Below are 13747 nucleotides of genomic sequence, written 5' to 3' on the forward strand. Positions count from 1 at the left end.
AACATCGCCCCTTTGCATGGCTAAACTGAAATACGGGGTAAGCCGTAACATACGGGGTAGCCCGTAAAATAAGGGGTGTCCCGTAAAATACGGGGTGTCCCGTAAAATACGGGGCATCAGGCAATCTTAGATCGGGAGGACATTGTTACCTTGATGGTGGATTCAGGCAACTGCAGCTGGGCCGCCAGCTCGCACCGCCTGGGTCTTGACACGTAGTTCTCCTTCATGAACTCCTTTTCTAACCTCGCCAGCTGTTCTCGAGTGAATGCCGTACGGTACCTCCTAAGAAAGATAAATATTCCATTTTTAGGGTTAGGTATCTATTTTCACACTAATATTATAAAGGAGAAAGTTTGTATGTGTGTGTGTGTGTGTATGTTTGTTACTCCTTCACGCAAAAACTGCTGGACGGATTGGGCTGAAATTTAGAATGGAGATAGGTTATACCCTGGATTAGCACATAGGTTACTTTTTATCCCGGAAAATCAAAGAGTTCCCACGGGAATTTTAAAAAACCTACATCCACGCGAACGAAGTCGCGGGCATCAGCTAGTAAGCTATAATAGGCTGATTTCCTACTCGTAGTTGTATAGAAGCAGCCTTTTTTTGCGGAAGTCCATTATATGTATACAAGGAACCAAAAGCAAAGAATGAAAGCCTTTGCAATTAGGCGTTGTAAGGTCTACATTTCCTGAGGATGCTCCAGTGTCGGGGCGAAGCGTACGTCGAGTGGTTTGTATGGTTTAGCGAAAAGCAAACTAGCCGATGCCCGCGACTTCGCCCGCGAGGATTTAGGTTTTTTGAAATCCCGTGGGAACTCTTTGATAGGTCAAAGGAGTGGACTGAAATCTTGACGGCCTCCACCAGTGCCACTGCACCAGTGGTAAGCACTATGGTCTTATTACTAGGAGGTCCCGAGTTCGATTCCAGGCAGGGTTTCTATAATTCCTAAATTTCTGGTCTGGTCTGGTGGGAAGCTTCGGCCGTGGCTAGTTACCACCCGACCGGCAAAGCCGTGCCGCCAAGCGATTTAGCGTTCCAGTACGATGCCGTGTAGAAACCAAAGGAGTACCTTCTAAATTGAAAACCTAAATCTGATTGACGGAGCTGCGGGTATTAGGCAGAAGGAAATAAAATATTTACCAACCTTATGTTAGGGTCCGGTGCGGAGTTTGAGGTATTTATTTGTTCAGATTGAGGACTCAGAGATTCTGTGGACAAACAAAAATATTCTGTTTTTAGATGTAGTATTTATTAAACCTTATTCCTATCTAGTTTAATGTTACTTTTGGTAGCTTGGTATTAGAACAGTGAAAGAAGAATCAAAGTAACCGACACAGCTTAGCGCAAGGCCGTAGCCAGAAAATGGTTTCGGGGGCGAGGGGGGGGGGGGGGGGGGGGGGGGGTTACCCGGGTCTTAATCGAATCTTTTCGTGAGAAAAAAACTTACTCGACTTGACGGGGCGAATGCCTGGTTGGTTGTGAAAGTTTACCTTTCAAATTGACAGCAAGATGAATTCCAATAAGAAATAAAAAAGTTTTCTTAAAAAAAGGGTAAACGAGGTCAACCATAACAAAATTTTATATTTTAAAGCACTTTTATCTACTTTTCTCATATTTTTATCCTGGATAAACGAAGAGTTCCCAAGGGATTTTGAAATCCCTTATTTTTGGATTTTCAATTTGGGGGTTTGAACCGCCCCCCTGGCTACGGCCATGGCTTAGCGTGAAAAGCATGAAATTCAAACGTCACACTATCACACTTCACACTAATATTATACAGGCGAAAGTTTGTATGTATGTATGTGTGTATGTATGTGTGTGTGTTTGTTACTCTTTCACGCATAAACTACCGGACGGATTTGGCTGTTTGGAATGAAGATAAATTATACACTAAATTAACACATAATATACTAATTTTTATCCCGAAAAATCAAAGAGTTTCTATGGGATTTTGAAAAAATCTAAATCCACGCGGACGAAGTCGCGCGCATCAGCTAGTAATATTATAATCCGTCCTCCATACAAAATAATTAGTTATCGGTTGCAAGGAACGGTTCTAAAGGGTTATAAGTAGTACTTGACGCGGCGGGTCTTTATATTTAAGCATCCGTTTATCTTAACAGAGCTCTCTCCGTCACTTACTCCATACAATCGTAGTTCCCATTTCATTTGAATATTAAGCAACCAAAGTCCATGAAATTTTGCAGACATAGTCTAGAAACTAATATCTGTGTCTGTGGTGTTTTAGATTTTTCTAAAAATATGTAGTTTTAAAATTACAGGGGCTCAAAGATTTGTATTTTTCTTTAAAAAAAGGCCCAACTTTGTGCTCGTTTTTCTAGACAACGAAGCAATTTAATGAAATTTGGAAAAACCACAGACCTAGAAAATTTAATGAATATTATGTAGTAAAAAAATTATCGTTATATATTTTATATTGTTATAATTATGTGGGAACTACGAAAACCAGAAATTACACCCAGAAATCTTGAAAATTTCGTGCTGTCTCGATTTGTGCAAGCGGGGTGGTGAAGTGCGGGGGACGACACGTGAAACTGACAGAAACGGACAGTCTAAACACACGGGCCACATTTAGACTGCACCCGACTCCAAACTTGTCGATAGGTCTAACTAAATACATTTCAACTTGCGTTAGACGTATGCGTTACCTACTCAGACGTTGCCTGTAGATAAAAATATGTCTCATGTTTGCTGGCAATAGCGCATGCATCAAACCCTGCAAGTTGCAACTCTCTTGCAACCTATTCCTCACGCAATACGCACAGCTTTAATATTATAATTTTTGACAATGTATACTATATGTAATGCCATATCACAGGTCACTCTCTGATTTATTGCTAACAATTTACTTCCAAATGCAAAGAAATCTAAGTGTGTTGAATTCACACTGCCCAATACCAGGACCTTAAATGACATAAATTCATTGATAAATAATCATATGTTGAAAATAAAGGAGAACCCCGTGTTTCTCGGTATAATGTTAGATGCAAAGCTTCTATGGAACACCCACATATCAACACTTGATGGTAAACTCAGCTCTGCTGCTTACACTGTTAGAAAAATTCGACAGGTACTGACGTGGAAACTGCAAAAATTGTATATTTTGCCTATTTTCACTGTATTATGTCTTACGGACTCTTGCTATGAGATAAAGCGGTAGATATTGAGAAAAAAATGTATTACAGAAAAGGACAGGACGTGCAATTTATAATTTAAATACCGCGCGCTGCCATACAATAAAAATATAAGGAAATAAGTACCTTATCTATTATCTTATAGTAGCTTCTAAATATATTTACAACTAGCTAATGCCCGCAGCTTCGCTCGCGTGGATTTAGGTTTTTAAAAATCCCGATCCTTTCATTTCCCAGAACAAAAGTTGCCTCTCCGTAATAGCCCGTCCCCGGGATGCAACTTGTTTCTGTATCACGTAAGAATATTTAAACGGATTATCCTTTTCAAATCCCGAGGGATCACCAGGATTTAGGAATGCAATTTCTTACAGCATCAGGGTTGAGGTCAACGACAAAGTGTTTACTTGGTATAGATACCTTCAATATCAATTAATAATCGACACTTTTTAAATTCCATTAGCTTTAGTAGTCAGGTCCCCTGCAACATCAGGATTGAGGAGTTGGAATCCAATTTTTTTATTGAACAATGTCGCAAACTTTCTTTATCGATTAAAAAAACTACCCAAAATTACGCAGTTAGGTTACCTGCCAAATTTCATGGTTTTGAGTCAACGGGAAGTACCCTAGAGGTTTTCTTGACACACACGACAGACAGAGAGATAGACAACAAAGTGATCCTATAAGAGTTCCGTTTTTCATTTTGAGGTACGAAACCCTAGAAAACGTAGGAACGGCATTCCGAACCAGTGGTAAATTTTTCTGACCATCCAAAAACACTTTGAAGTTTACCTAAAAGTTTACAGGAATAAAAATTTATCATTGTATTCCATTCCATTTCATTCTATTCCATTCTGTTCAAAGATAAATAGATAATAAAAATATTTGTCACCGAAACAATAATTTACGATACATCGACCAATATCAATTTTACTGATGACAATCTGACTATTACCAAAGTGAACGACTACTATAATATCTATTATATACGACTAACATAATATGTATTATAAATTGTGTGCCGTTTGCATTCTCACTAGGTTCTCATTAAGTTTGTTTTATTTGGTTAAACTTTCTGGCATTTATATTGTTATGACGTTTAATTGGCAAACAGTCTGTTTATTGGCTGAAACTCAAAAATTCAGCCAATCACAACAAAGAAAATATTGTAATAATGATTGATGCAGCTTTCTGTAATTGAAAACAAAATATTTGACATTAACTTGAATGTGACAGTGTTTTCCGAATAGGGTTGCCAGAGGCCCCGTATTTTACTGGTTACCCCGTATGTCAGGATAGAGAAACCGGTAATTATGAAAATAAAATACGGGGCAAATAAAACTAAATATTTTTAGGGTTCCGTAACTCAAAAGCAAAAAGAACTCTTATAGGATCACTTCGTTGTCTATCAGTCTGTCTGTCTTTCCGTCTGTCCGTCCGTCCATCTGTCCTTCTATCCGTCTGTCATGTGTTCATGAACAAATATTAGTATTTTCAATTTTCAAAGTAAGATAACTACATATATCAAGTGGGTTATCATATGAAAGGGCTTTACCTGTTCATTCTAAAACAGATTTTTATTTATTTTTATGCATATTTTTTTTAATGCATAACAGTTTTTGATTTCTCGTGTAAAATGTCGAAAAAAATACCCGAATCGGAACCCTCGGTGCGTGAGTCTGACTCGCACTTGGCTGGCGAAACCGAACACTGACGTTATGTCCAGTAGAAAGAATATTTTCCTTTTGCGGCAATGCGTAGCCGAAACCCACTCGATATTGATCATGGTCGTAGCCAAGGCGGCGGGGCTTGGTTTGAGGATGTTAGCTTTTTTTTTATACAAGTTAGCCCGTGACTTTAATCTTTTCTAGTGGTAAGTGATGATGCAGTCTAATTTCTTGGCCGTTAGGGCCATACTAATCATATAACTAGCCATGACCGAAGCCTCCCACCAGACCAGAAATTTAGAAATGGCGACTGCGCCTGGGAAGCCGTCAAAAACCTAAGCCTAAAATAATACTTACACTATTTCTTGCATTTGCTTACCAATTTTTTTTTGGAAATATATCAAACATTTCGCGCTCACTTCACTCGCGCTTTGAATTTGTATTACTTGGTATAAGCCCCGCAATTTCGTTTGCATGAATTTAGAGTTTTAAAAATTCCGTGGGGGATTTTCCGGGCTAAAAAGTTTATGTCTGGGATGCAAGTTACCTCTGAATAGTAAGTACCAAAATTTTGGTAAAGAAGATGGGCCGTGAAAGGGTAACAAATAGATAGGCAAATAGATATACTGTCGTATTTGTAATATTAGTATGGATAGGGAGCTTTAAAAATAAAATCTTGCTATGGCTAAACTCGTTTCCCTTTCACTTTAATTCTTTCTGTAATTGAACCAAAAACACTTACGCTCACTGCGCTCGCGCTTTTTTATTGTTGTATTTTATCTCACTGTCAAATTGAAAGGCGAAATTCCACTAACCAGGTAATTAGCCCATAAAGTTGAGCGAATGTTATTTTCCTCATGACAGGATTCAGTTCCGGCCCTGATAAAACCTCTCCCGAAATCGATTCCTGGCTACGGCCATAGTATTGATACTGTGAAGGTGGAATTACAAGTTAAATGTAAATTTAAGTTAAAATGCAAAGATTGTATGCATGAAATGTATAACATTTTGCTTTACAAAACTAGAGTTTTTAAAAGCTATTTAAATAAATAAATCTTTTATTTAAAATCACATTGCAAACACAGTTCACCAATCAAGACACGGCAACATACAGAGAAAAAATACAAAACTTACAAATAAACTGAAATATCTAAATAGGCTTTCCATGCATTTCAGAGAGAACCACCGCCTATTTCTTCAAATACTTCAAATTTTTAAATTTCTTCAAATCTAAACCCCGTATTTTTGATGGTGGTAGCCTGTAAATCAAAAAGAGGCAGGTGGCAACCCTACTTGCCACATGACATTACAGAATGAAAAATTGTTTTCATTACTCGGTAAGCCTACTGCCATAGTTTCACAGAAAGTGTGACGGTAGTTGTGACCTCTGATTGGTCGACTCTCTTTCACTATTTGCTAAAATTGATGATTGCAACAACAATTTTTTCTTTTTTGTAATCAAAAACAGAACACGGACGTCATACAGGTTGACTAATTGCAATCATTTCTGACCGGCTAACATTGTTCCGCTAGTGGCTCAAACTCACTGTCGCAGCAAGAACATGGTAAATTCAGCCAATCACAGCAATTAGAATTGGTTATCACAAATGCACCGATCTAGGAACCGAGAATACACGAACCAGGGCAGATAGAGATGAGAACAATAATATCATACGTAGGAAATCGACGGGGGATCGTTGACAATGATCCTCTTAATTACCGTTTTGTCTAGACATCAGCTACTGGCACTCTGCTCAAAGAACACCGCTTAACCGTACTTAAAACATAATGAAGACCCCATAGCCCAATAAGAGAGAACTGAAAGAGCGTGGATTTGACTTGTAATGCCAAAAACGCAAAATGCCAAAATTATGGCGTACTAGATGATGCCCGCGACTTCGTCCGCGCGGATTTAGGTTTTAAAAGATCCCATGGGAACTGTTTGATTTTCCGGGATAAATGCCTATGTCAATTACAGGGACGCAAGCTACCTCGGTACCAAATTTCATACAAATCGGTTAAGCGGATGGATTTTAGGAATCCGTGGGAACTCATTGATTTTCCTGGATAAAAAGTAGCCTATGTCCGTCCCCGGGATATAAGCTAACCCTGTACCAAATTTTGTCAGAATCGGTCAAACTGTTGGGCCGTGAATAGAAGACAGACAGACAGACAGACTTGGATTGCGATAATCCATAGGTACTTATCCATATTAATATTATAAATGCGAAAGTGTGTCTGTCTATCTGTCTGCTACCTTTTCACGGCCCAACAGTTTAAACTTTAACCGATTCTGACGAAATTTGAGCCATGTATATAAATACTAGCCGAAGCCCGCGACTTCGCCCGCGTGGATTTAGGTTTTTCGAAATCCCGTGGGAACTCTTTGATTTTCCGGGATAAAAAGTAGCCTATGTGCTAATCCAGGATATTATCTATCTTCACTCCAAATTTCAGCCAAATCCGTTCAGTAGTTTTTGCGTGAAAGAGTAACAAACATACACACACACACACACACACACACAAACTTTCGCCTTTATAATATTAGTGTGATACAATAACATTAAAATATACCAAGCGACCGAAAAACAATTTTACTCTAATAATTCAGCGTTTATTACGACGATCGCAGTCGGGTTTTAGTTTTCAACTATATCTTGTTGGTGTTGACTGTTGTGCATCTAAAGTTTAAACGATGTGTCTGCACTCAGTTTGCGGGTTAGGTGAAGTCCAGAAGGTCCAGTTAAGAAATTAGCTCTAGTATCGACTAATTTGTGAGAATAGTCGATACTAGAGCTAATATCTTAAACTGGACCCTTTCAAGTAAAGATTTTTATATAAACCTGTGAGGATGATACTGCCATTGGCGCAATTTAAATGCCATAAGCCTACGTTGTCGTATTAGTTTACAAATTGCGAAAAACCAAATTAAATTTGAATTTCGCGGGCAGACCCGTCTCATGCACCTAAACTAATTAGTTACTGGTACTATGAACCCGATGTAAGATTGACTTATCATAAAATACGCTTTCGTTCGGAAACCAGAAGCCCCAAGCCGAAGGCACCCGAAGGTGTTAATTGCTCGCCCAGCGGTTCAAAACCACTACATTAACACAAAACAAACACAAATAAGCTATTGTCTAATTAAATATTTTCCCATGCCCCTTTATGTGTTCATATGAGTATCTTTCTTTCGCTTATAAACACGGGCCACAAAGGAACCGAAAGCCCACTGTCCAGTGCCGACTCAATTTAAAAAAAACCGGCCAAGTGCGAGTCAGACTTGCGCACCGAGGGTTCCGTACTCTGGTATTTTTTCGACATTTTCCACGATAAATCAAAAACTACTATGCGTAAAAATAAATAAAAATCTATTTTAGAATGTACAGGTAAAGCCCTTTCATATGATACCCCACTTGGTATAGTTATCTTACTTTGAAAGTTAAAACACATTTTAATTTTTTTTTAATTCACGGTTTTCGGATTTATTGCTATACTTGTACTATAAGACCTCTACCTGCCAAATTTCATGATTCTAGGACAATGGGAAGTACCCTATAGGTTTTCTTGACAAACACGACGGACGGACAGACAGACAGACAGACAACAAAGTGATCCTATAAGGGTTCCGTTTTTCCTTTTGAGGTACCCTAAAAAAATAACAAAAAAGGTACAGTAAGCGCCGACTTTACAAATCTGATTAGTCGCTGAAGTGGTTCTAAATTTAAAAAGCGCGGCAAGTTATTGACACTGGGCGATGAATACGCTTTCAAGTCACGTTTGACGTTGACGTTTGTCTATGGTCTATTAACGTAATGGCCGCTCGATTAAGACGTTCGATATAACTTCCGGTGTACTTCAAAAAGTTAGGCACTTTATTACAGTACTTAATAATAGATTCGTAGTACGGTTTTTACGTTTTATTAGGGTTTCATATTCAAAAGTAAAAAGGAACCCTTATAGGATCACTTCCTTGTCTGTCTGTTTGTCTGTCTGTCAAAAACCCTATAGGTTACTTCCTATAGGTTACTTCCTATAGGTTACTTCACGTTGATCTAGATTCATGAGGCAAGTAGGCAGATCTTATAGCACCAGTAAAGGGAAAAATCTGAAAACTGAATTTGTAGTTGCATCCAAAAAAAAATTATCTCTAAAATCTAGAATAATTATGATCAATAGAAGTTCGTGTATATTTGACAGAAAAAAAAACTTGGTTGTCTGTAAAGTCGGTTTACTGACGATAGTTGAACGTGACAACAAAGGCCGATTGTGCTTCTTTGTCGCTCGTTCCGCGCTCTCGCTTGCACTTCAAGCCTTACATGGAACGCCTCAGAGCGAGGTAACGCCGCATGAGTCATGTTTTTTCGTGCGTGCAGCCGGCTCTATCGAATTATAAGATGTCACGTCAATAAAACTAACGCTCTATCGAACAATAGTGCATCATCACTTACCACCAAGTGAGATCGCAGTCAAGGGCTAACTTGTAACGAAAAAACCTTCATTTCGAATGCTGTCGCAAGAAAGGTCCCACACTACCCACTCTTAATACCTACTTACTTATAATATTTTGAAATAATTTCTTGACTTCATGACTTGGTAGGTAGAGAGGCACTCGTCTTTGTACTTATAATTAGCATTGTGCTGAAACACTGACTGACCGACATGATTTCGAAATAATTTACCGAGAAAAAGACAATTTCGTAAGTGCTTCGACAATCTCTTAACATTAGTATATAGCATTAAAAACCGGCCAAGTGCGAGTTGGATTCACACACAAAGGTATACGATAAGATAAGAATAAAGATAAGAAATAACACTTGTAACTCTTAGGGTTCCGTACCTCAAAAGGAAAAACAGAGTTTCAGAATGTCCTTCATTCAAATGAAATCAAACAAATCCCTTGTGAAACATACAATATCTACTGGTAGATCACACTAATCACACTAATATTATCAAGGAGAAAGTTTGTATGTGTGTGTGTGTGTGTGTGTATGTTTGTTACTCCTTCACGCAAAAACTACTGGACGGATTGGGCTGAAATTTAAAATGGAGATTGATTATACCCTAGATTAGCACATAGACTACTTTTTATCCCGGAAAATTAAAGAGTTCCCACGAAATTTTTAAAAAACCTACATCCACGCGAACGAAGTCGCGGGCATCAGCTAGTAGGTACCTACCTACTAGATAATTTTTTTATGAATAGAATAGAATAGATATTTATTCAAATAGACTTTTACAAGTGCTTTTGAGTCGTCAAATAATATAATTTACCACTGGTTCGGAATGCCGTTCCTACCGAGAAGAACCAGCAAGAAACTCGGCGGTTGCTCTTTTCAATTCTTCATGTATGTTCTTTTATGTAAATGGGAAATCTAGAAATGATAAAGAAACATACTAAAGATTGTTATATCGATTTCGATTGCACACAATACTTAGCCGATTCCGATTAATCATTCGCCCGAATCGATTACCTTAAGCGTTAAACAGCTAATTAATAGTGCTGCAGGCCAATTTGCGAACCAAATAGCCCTTGTAATAGCCGGAAACCGATATCCTATATATTAACCATTCGGTATTATCGAGAATTGCCTGCACCCTCGGGTCGGCACGCGTCCCTAATTGTATTGCCATTGTGACCTATTGCTTAGTCTATGGAAGCGTGTCATAGACAATGTTTATCGCACCATAGATTTAGGTATCGGGATCGGGGATAGCCTGTGGTAATTTGTGCCGTTTATTTGAAATTAGAACGGCGTTATGTTTTTATAGATTTTGATCTCTGTATCTGATGGAAAAAATAATATTATTGTTATTATTTACTTACTAGGTTATACTAAGAACTTCGCTTGTTAAATAAATAATCGAGTCATAGTGGACCAATATATTCTCAGTTATTATGTACATAAAGGGAGCGGCGATTCATGGGCGATTCACATGATTTTAACCGACTTCGAAAAAAGGAGGAGGTTATCAATTCGTCGGATTTTTTTAAATCTAAACTTTTAGAGTAGGAGTACCTATCTTTTCCTTTTTAATATTGCTAAAAAGGACGGAAAATGAATTAGTGCGCTCTACTAACTATTTGCTACAATGCATTGTTGCCACAAGAATGCCATAAATTCAACCAATCACAACAATTGCGATTGTAATAATGATTGATGAAGTTTTCCGAAATCAACCTACGTTGCCTGACACAAAGGTCACAGACCACAAAACATGTCGTCAAACATCAAACATTATTCAGTGTAACCACAAATGTAAATTAAAAATTTATAACACCCCCGACAAGTGAAGATTACAGTCACTAGAAAAGAGCTGATAACTTTCAAACGGCTGAACCGATTTTCTTGGATTATAGCTAAGAACACTCTCGATCAAGCCACCTTTCAAATAAAAAAAACTAAATTGAAATCGGTTCATCAGTTTAGGAGCTACGATGCCACAGACAGATACACAGATACATACTTCAAACTTATAACACCCCTCTTTTTGGGTCGGGGGTTAAAAACGAACATAACCTTCCTAATTATAGAATATTTATTACAAGTTGTGGATTCGTTTTTTTGTATCGTGATGGCGTCTTAGCCACTTCACATATTCCCATGCTGGGTGGCGACAGATCACTTAAAACCAATTTGCAATAGTCTAGCCGGTGGCTTCCTCCATTGAACAGTTTGTTGTAAGTATAATCTTCGAACACGACATGGAGACCTCTTTTCTTCGCCGCCCGGTCGCCAGCTGCGTTGGCGTGTGTCTTTAAAAAAAGAATGTCATAGACAATTTCGAACACTTTCAAAGTTTGAAAGCTTCCTGAATTAGCTTCCGTTCTTTTTTCGAACGGAAGACATTTTTATTTTTATAACTAGTGACACTTAGATATGCGTAGTGCTACTTATTTAATTTAAAATTTTAAACTAGTTTTTTTTCTAAGTTGTTCATCTGTAGTTTTTAACCCCCGACCCAAAAAGAGGGGTGTTATAAGTTTGACGTGTGTATCTGTGTGTCTGTGTATCTGTGTATCTGTGTATCTGTCTGTGGCATCGTAGCGCCTAAACGAATGAACCGATTTTAATTTACTTTTTTTTGTTTGAAAGGTGGCTTGATCGATAGTGTTCTTTGCTATAATCCAAAAAAATTGGTTCAGCCGTTTAAAAGTTATCAGCTATTTTCTAGTTTTCTTGTAGAAAAGAAGGTTAGATAACCCTTAGGTTCATAATATTCAAGTGTCAATTGACAAATGTCAAGCTGTCAAGATGGACGTTGCCTAGATATACATCATTATTTATTTGAAAATGATTTGTCGGGGGTGTTGAAAATTTTTAATTTACACTTGTCTTGTTTTTGGCTACGAATCTCTAGGTATCCCTTTATTTTTGCCGCATAACCTTTGAACCAAATATCATTTAGTTTTTTTTTTGATTTTGGTGCTTAAATTAAGAAATCTTTTGTATTCCTTAGGAACTACCTACAGGTCTGTGCAGGTTTTTATAAAAAAAACTTAGTACTTAGGTAACAATTTTTACTAACCTAGTTCTTGTTTGGTAGCCAAAATTTTGCAAATACGTTTTGATTGGTGGCATTATTATACCTAGGTACCTACTGGATACTTTTTACAACAGTACGACAAACTTTAGACTAATAATATTCGACATTTCGACAATTATTAAGAGCACCCTCCCAAAAGAATTAAAACAATTATTCACAGTTGAATCTAAGCAAAACATTTGCGAAGCAATTATCCAATGTAGAGCCAATTACTGGTGTCATCCCCCGACGCTCCCCTAAACCAATTTTGATAATAAAATCCGTATCTACTAGTCAGCTACGATGTTATGAAGATAAATATCTCTATGGGGAGTTGGATACAATAAAAACACAATCAGTTTAAGCCCAATTGACAAGACATACTGCCGTTTATGCTCCCCTGGTCACGAACTGAGCTGTGGCTGTTACAGTCAAAACTTTTGTCCAGTCAAAACTACTTTTAACTTAAAAAAAAAACAGTCAAGTTTTGACCAATGACTCTTTTACAACCTCTCGCACTGTCGGAGATCACTGGTAGAGAGCTCTTATAGAGCGAAGTGCTTTCCTATCCACTTTTTCTTTCTTTTTCTCTTTTTTTTAACTCATGTTTTTTTAGTTACAAGTAGGTACTATTATCCAATATTTTTAATAGTCAACACTACTTTTTACCAGCATCGTTCGTCAAACTCCTAGTTCTAACTTTTCCAGTCAAAAGTGGTTTTGACCGATTTAGAGTTTCGACTATAACATAGGAATTAGGAACTGAAGGTAATTAAAAATGGCGTAAACTGTCAAATTGTGGCGGGAACACCCGCGCTTTTCTTCTGACCATAGACAATTTGATTTTGACAATTGACTTTTGTTGGGTAATCTGGACAGCTGCCGAATTTGGGTTGTTAAACAAGTCGATTTGGGATTATTGCTAATTTTATTGTATCTAAATTGGTTAATTAAGGGGAATTAAGAATTAAATTGGCAGTGATGACATGAATCAGGCACATGGTTGCTAACTATAGGCCTCATAAGAAAGCTCAGTTACTCAGCGGGTGATGGAGAGAGCTATGCTTGGAGTTTTTTTTTTACGTCATCAAACCAGAAACGAGGACTTCGTCTGTGGTGGCGTTTGCTGGCGCGCGTGTTGTGACTTTTTGGAGTGTTTTTTTTTTGTTAAAACTGACTGGAAAGCGCTCTAAGGGGGTGCCGTGCGTATGTCGGCGAGCGCCGGCTCAGACGGGGTCCATAGGTACTTGTATAGTTTGGCTAACTTGTTGCAAATAACTGCAAACTTGACATTGGCTAATCTTTGTAAAGCCAGTAAAAAAAATATGTAATATTTTTCTGATATTGAGTTTTTGTACTTTTTGCTATTTCCAGGGCCAATGCGGAGATCATAATACC

At 37.8% G+C, this 13747-nt stretch overlaps 1 protein-coding gene across 1 annotated transcript in view; it reads right to left on the bottom strand.

The window, feature by feature from the left end:
- The window catches only part of LOC123878952 (segmentation protein even-skipped), a 38795-nt gene that overhangs the window by 10951 nt on the left and 14097 nt on the right, over positions 1–13747 (bottom strand). Inside the window, exons 2-3 of the mRNA XM_045926330.1 lie at positions 1148–1211; positions 150–282 (exon numbers count right to left, since the gene is read on the bottom strand). Of these exons, the coding sequence (XP_045782286.1) occupies positions 150–282; positions 1148–1211 (197 nt within the window). The remainder of the gene's footprint in view (positions 1–149; positions 283–1147; positions 1212–13747) is intronic.

This window comes from Maniola jurtina, chromosome 27 (genome assembly GCF_905333055.1).
Source record: "Maniola jurtina chromosome 27, ilManJurt1.1, whole genome shotgun sequence".
Classification (NCBI taxonomy): domain Eukaryota; kingdom Metazoa; phylum Arthropoda; class Insecta; order Lepidoptera; family Nymphalidae; genus Maniola; species Maniola jurtina.